At 34.5% G+C, this 5551-nt stretch overlaps 1 protein-coding gene across 1 annotated transcript in view; it reads right to left on the reverse strand.

Moving 5' to 3' along the window:
* TMEM232 (transmembrane protein 232) overlaps positions 1-5551 on the reverse strand; it is a gene marked incomplete at both ends in the record, with an annotated part of 37532 nt that overhangs the window by 13890 nt on the left and 18091 nt on the right. The window contains 1 exon segment of the mRNA XM_008593579.1: positions 1423-1577. Coding sequence (XP_008591801.1) covers positions 1423-1577 — 155 coding nt within the window.

A 5551-nucleotide genomic window follows, 5' to 3' on the forward strand; every position in this document is an offset into this window, starting at 1 on the left:
AGGAATTTAAATCAGCATGCTGAATAGGTGTCTGCACTCTCATGTTCATTGCAGCAATATTCACAACAGCCAAGATATGAAAGCAACTTAGGTGTCCAACATCATATGAATGGATGAAGAAAATGTGGTACATATACACAATGGAATAATACTCTGTCTTATAATAAAAGGAAATTCTGTCATTTTTGACAATACGGATGAACCTGTAGGACACTGGTCTAAATGAAATAAGCCAGGCACAGAAAGACAAATACTGCATGATCTCATTTATTATGTGGATTCTAAAAAGAGTCAAACTCATAAAACTAGAGAGTTGAATGGTGATTACCAGAGGCTTGGGTTTAGGGGAATGGGAATGCGGAAGGGAGGATGCTAGTCAAAGGATACAAAGTTTCAATTAGACAGGACGAATAAGTTCAAGTGATCTATTTATTACACAGCATGGCAACTCTAGTTAATAATAATGTATTGCATATTTCAAAATCGTTAAGAAAGTAGATTTTAAATGTTCTCACCACAAAAAAAAATAAGTATGTGAGGCGATTGATGTATTAGCTTGATTTAATCATTCTACAAGGTATACATATATCTTTATTATTATTATTATTATTTTTTCCCCTTTTTGTCTTTTTTCATGACCGGCAATGGATCGCAACCCTCAGTGTTGCACCCATACCGGACCGGGACCGGCAACGGAATCGCAACCCTCGGTGTTGCACCCGCACCTCACTCAGCCAGTGAGCAGCCGGTCTGTATGTGGGATCTGAACCCTCGGCAGGAGCGCCACCACACTCCCAAGCGGCACACTGTAGCAGTGCGCCACCGGGCCGGCCCAGGTATACATATATCTTAATATCACACTGTACTCCACAAATATATACAATTATTATTTGTCAATTAGAAAAAAACTTTTTTTCTCCATTGAACTCATACCCTCTTTTGCAATAATTTAAGTCTTCTTTTCCCTTCTTAAATTAGCATATGTACAAGAGGAAATTAACACTTATCAGTCAAGATTTATTCTTGTTATATGTTACAAGTGAGGCATAAAGAAATAGAATCTTAGTGGATTTCCTTTAAGGATAACAAACTACTTCGCTGTTGGTTAACAGCTTGGAAAATAAAGGATGTTTTAAATGCAAGAATGAACTTCTCATCAATAACAAATTTCATTTAATAAAGACAAGCTATGCAATACATATATACACATCCAGCAAAACAAAACAAAAAAGAGATAGGAACAGTTTATTGATGAAATGAACTAATAGAAGATATATAAATTGCTCTTGCCTTTGGAACTGAGATTATAAATTTTTTTCATAGTCAACTGAGGTGTGATTAACATTTAAGTACAAAGGTTATTTAACATTTAAGCACAAGGTTTCTCCATGAGTTAGTTTGGATTTATAGGATCACCCTTACCAGCATTTCTTTTGAAGCTGTGTTTTATGGAAGATGAGATGTTGAAGCACATTATTCAACTGAGGACTATTATTCTGAACACAAGACCAAGCAGCAACACAGTGCCAGAGCAGGTGGTTAACTTCATATCCTCCTTGACTAAATTGCAAATTTTCCTGGAACTAAAATATAAAATATATTGGGAAAGAGTTCTTTGACTTGAACAAATATGAAAATAAATTTTAAATATACAAACGAAAATACACATTCTCTTATACTTCATGTTTCACCAAATGAAGCAATTTACATATTTCTGTAAGTATACATAGTTAACCTGAACCTAATGTATGTATTTTTTTATATGGGTCCCTTGTGTTCAATGACATCAGTTCTATGATATGGCAAAATTCTGCACCCACAAAAGGACAACCATAGACACAATTGTGCTTTTTGGACTGAGGAAGAGGGGACAGGAGAAAGTTTGAACAAAGATCCAGCAAACAATACTTTAAAATGTGAATTTCTACTTTAAGGGCCAAAATACATGTCTAGCAGGACACAGTCAATGTCTATTAAGTAAGTATTTAAAAGCCTATAAATTTAGATAGTAAATGGGCTGTATGTTTGTTTGTTCTTAGAGTGCTTCCTAACAGTTTCATAGATTTAATTGCTCTACTAAAGTAATTGGTAGACAATAATAACATAATACGCTCATTGAATTTTTGCCAACAGTAGAGATTCAAATACACATCCTATCATATGTACTTAAATTGCCAACTCAATTGATATTTTGTGTCTTTACATCAAAAAGAAACAGACTCTAAAGGGCTTCATAATGTTTATTTCATAAAACAACATCAGAACTACAATTTAAAGATAATTTTCATGTCGAGTACTCTTAAGATAGAAGGCCAGAAATTCACACATAAATTTTAAATTAAGATATTTTATGATTCTAGTAAGCAGTTTAGTTAAAGTCGCATGGATGAGTATTGATCTACTTTATGTCAGAAACTCTGTTGGATACTGGAGATAAAGGCATGATTCAGACAAAGTTTGCACTGGGCTACTGACTCTGGGGAACAATAATTTGGCAAAGCAAATGGAAACAAATCCGTGTTTAGAATGTTCGAATACTCCGTAGAAAAGCTCCATTCTAAAATACCATAAGGGGTCAAACTGAGATATGCTGACTTCAGTAAATGCACACATAACTCAGTTTTCTGCTTTATCATAGAACCTACCCCAAAAATGGAACCCATGTAAATAAAATCGTCTTCTCAATTTGTTTTAGGTGTCTCAGCCCAGATGCCCGACAGTCCTCAGGCTGCAAACTATTCTGAATAAATAAGTAGATATGTTTTGAAACTTTGGATGCCTTAATTAATTAATTTCAAACAATGAATATTTTTTTAGTTTTTAAACTATAGATATTGCATGGCTACATAAAATATTCACTTAGGTCAAAAATTCTTGTGTTAACACACTTATGCACTATCACCAGAGAAAACTTCTGAAATCATTTGGTAAAGAAAAGATCAGGATTTAGACAGTAAACAAGATTTAAATTTTATTTTCAATTTTATATGGTGTCAGTTTTAGTCATCATTGAAAAAGAAAAAAAAAGAAAGCCTCTGATGCTGATGTCTGGAACTGATCTGCTATTAAATCATTACAAACTGGTCTGACATTCACAGCTAGGTCATTTTGATCCCCTGTAGGACCTAAACTCACAAAATACCATCCTCAGGCACTATTACACTGAGACCATAATAAATAAACAAAGCCACTTGACAATTTGTTTCTAAGCACAGACAAAAAGTCATGGGGCAGGTCATTTTGATCCCCTGTAGGACCTAAACTCACAAAATACCATCCTCAGGCACTATTACACTGAGAGCATAATAAATAAACAAAGCCACTTGACAATTTGTTTCTAAGCACAGACAAAAAGTCATGGGGCCACCCACAAAATACCCAATCATAGAATTGCCCTTACTTTCTGACAGCATCAAATCTAGAGAGACTGTCCCCCAGAGCATCCAAATACAGTGTAAATCCTATTACAGATTCATTCTAACACCCTCTTGCTGAGACATCCCATGGGTCCTGCTGGTATGTATTCCCTCTCTCTGCGTCTGCAACAAGTAATAAATCCAATTTGCCTAACTGCAGGTATGCTCCTGATGGCCTTTGGCTGAAGGACATTGCCTTCATCAGGAGCAAATGAACTTGCCACATCTGTGACTTTTCCAGACAAACTAGGCTTATTACTTATCCTCATGCATTTTATGTATTTCAGTAATTTTCATGGTAATCTTGCTAAAGTTTTTCCTGCTTTTTTTTTAAAGAAAAAAATAAGTTCATCAAATTTGGATGAATTAATATACTAATGAGGATTATGATTCATTGCAACTATCATATATATCATCCATGTAGTAGACCAGGAGGGAGCGATGGTCAGGAGTTAACAAGCGGCATAGATNTCATCATTGAAAAAGAAAAAAAAAGAAAGCCTCTGATGCTGATGTCTGGAACTGATCTGCTATTAAATCATTACAAACTGGTCTGACATTCACAGCTAGGTCATTTTGATCCCCTGTAGGACCTAAACTCACAAAATACCATCCTCAGGCACTATTACACTGAGACCATAATAAATAAACAAAGCCACTTGACAATTTGTTTCTAAGCACAGACAAAAAGTCATGGGGCCACCCACAAAATACCCAATCATAGAATTGCCCTTACTTTCTGACAGCATCAAATCTAGAGAGACTGTCCCCCAGAGCATCCAAATACAGTGTAAATCCTATTACAGATTCATTCTAACACCCTCTTGCTGAGACATCCCATGGGTCCTGCTGGTATGTATTCCCTCTCTCTGCGTCTGCAACAAGTAATAAATCCAATTTGCCTAACTGCAGGTATGCTCCTGATGGCCTTTGGCTGAAGGACATTGCCTTCATCAGGAGCAAATGAACTTGCCACATCTGTGACTTTTCCAGACAAACTAGGCTTATTACTTATCCTCATGCATTTTATGTATTTCAGTAATTTTCATGGTAATCTTGCTAAAGTTTTTCCTGCTTTTTTTTTAAAGAAAAAAATAAGTTCATCAAATTTGGATGAATTAATATACTAATGAGGATTATGATTCATTGCAACTATCATATATATCATCCATGTAGTAGACCAGGAGGGAGCGATGGTCAGGAGTTAACAAGCGGCATAGATTCTTTGCCTTCCACTAAATCAGTCCCACTAGAGGTATGGTTGGTAGACAGATGCCATTTGCCAACTGTTCATTAGAGAATAGAAAGTAAGGATAAAATCAGAAACCTGTAAAACAAAATTTGACAGAGTAATTATATATATATATATACGTATATATAATACATATATATCAGTCTAATAAAAATTAAGGCATATATTTTTATGTCTTTGTTTTATTTTTCAGTAATTCATTAGTATTATATTTTACAAAATTACTAGTCTGGAATGGTTCAGAAATTTAAAAGAAGAGAAAATAAAGAAACAAGGAAGAAAGATACAAAANCACAGATATGTACAATCAATTGTTTCAATAAAAAAAATAAAGCAACCAAATCTGCATGAACATAAACTTTGACTAGAGATTTTACTCTGTGACTCATCACGTCCTCAAAGCGATTGATTGTGATATGACTTAGTGGAAAATTTTTGCAGGAGCAATTTAGGTTTGGGGCATATATCTAAGATTTTTTTTTTTTTGGCTGTCTATGTATTTTGGTCCTTAAAGTAGAAACTCACATTTTAAAACATCATTTGCTGTTAGACCTTTGTTCATCCTTTCCCCTCTTCCTCAGTCCATGAAGCACAATTGTGTCTAATGGTTGTCCTTAGCGAGTACAGGATTTTTGCGAATAGTAAAGATTCAAATACACATCCTATTGGAAAAGGTTTCACTAAGTTATAACAATCAAAAATGAAAATATCACTTTTATTTTTGATTATTATATCATTTGCAGGTGCTTGGAATGATAATGTACTGGTAAAAATTGTCAAATATTAAAAAAGAAGAAGAGAAAATAAGTTGAAGGAGATATTTCACCATAAACCGTTCAAAAAGCACTGAGCACTGCATTAAATGACTCCTAGAGAAACTTCT

This window comes from Galeopterus variegatus, unplaced genomic scaffold (assembly GCF_000696425.1).
Source record: "Galeopterus variegatus unplaced genomic scaffold, G_variegatus-3.0.2 Scaffold9361, whole genome shotgun sequence".
NCBI lineage: Eukaryota > Metazoa > Chordata > Mammalia > Dermoptera > Cynocephalidae > Galeopterus > Galeopterus variegatus.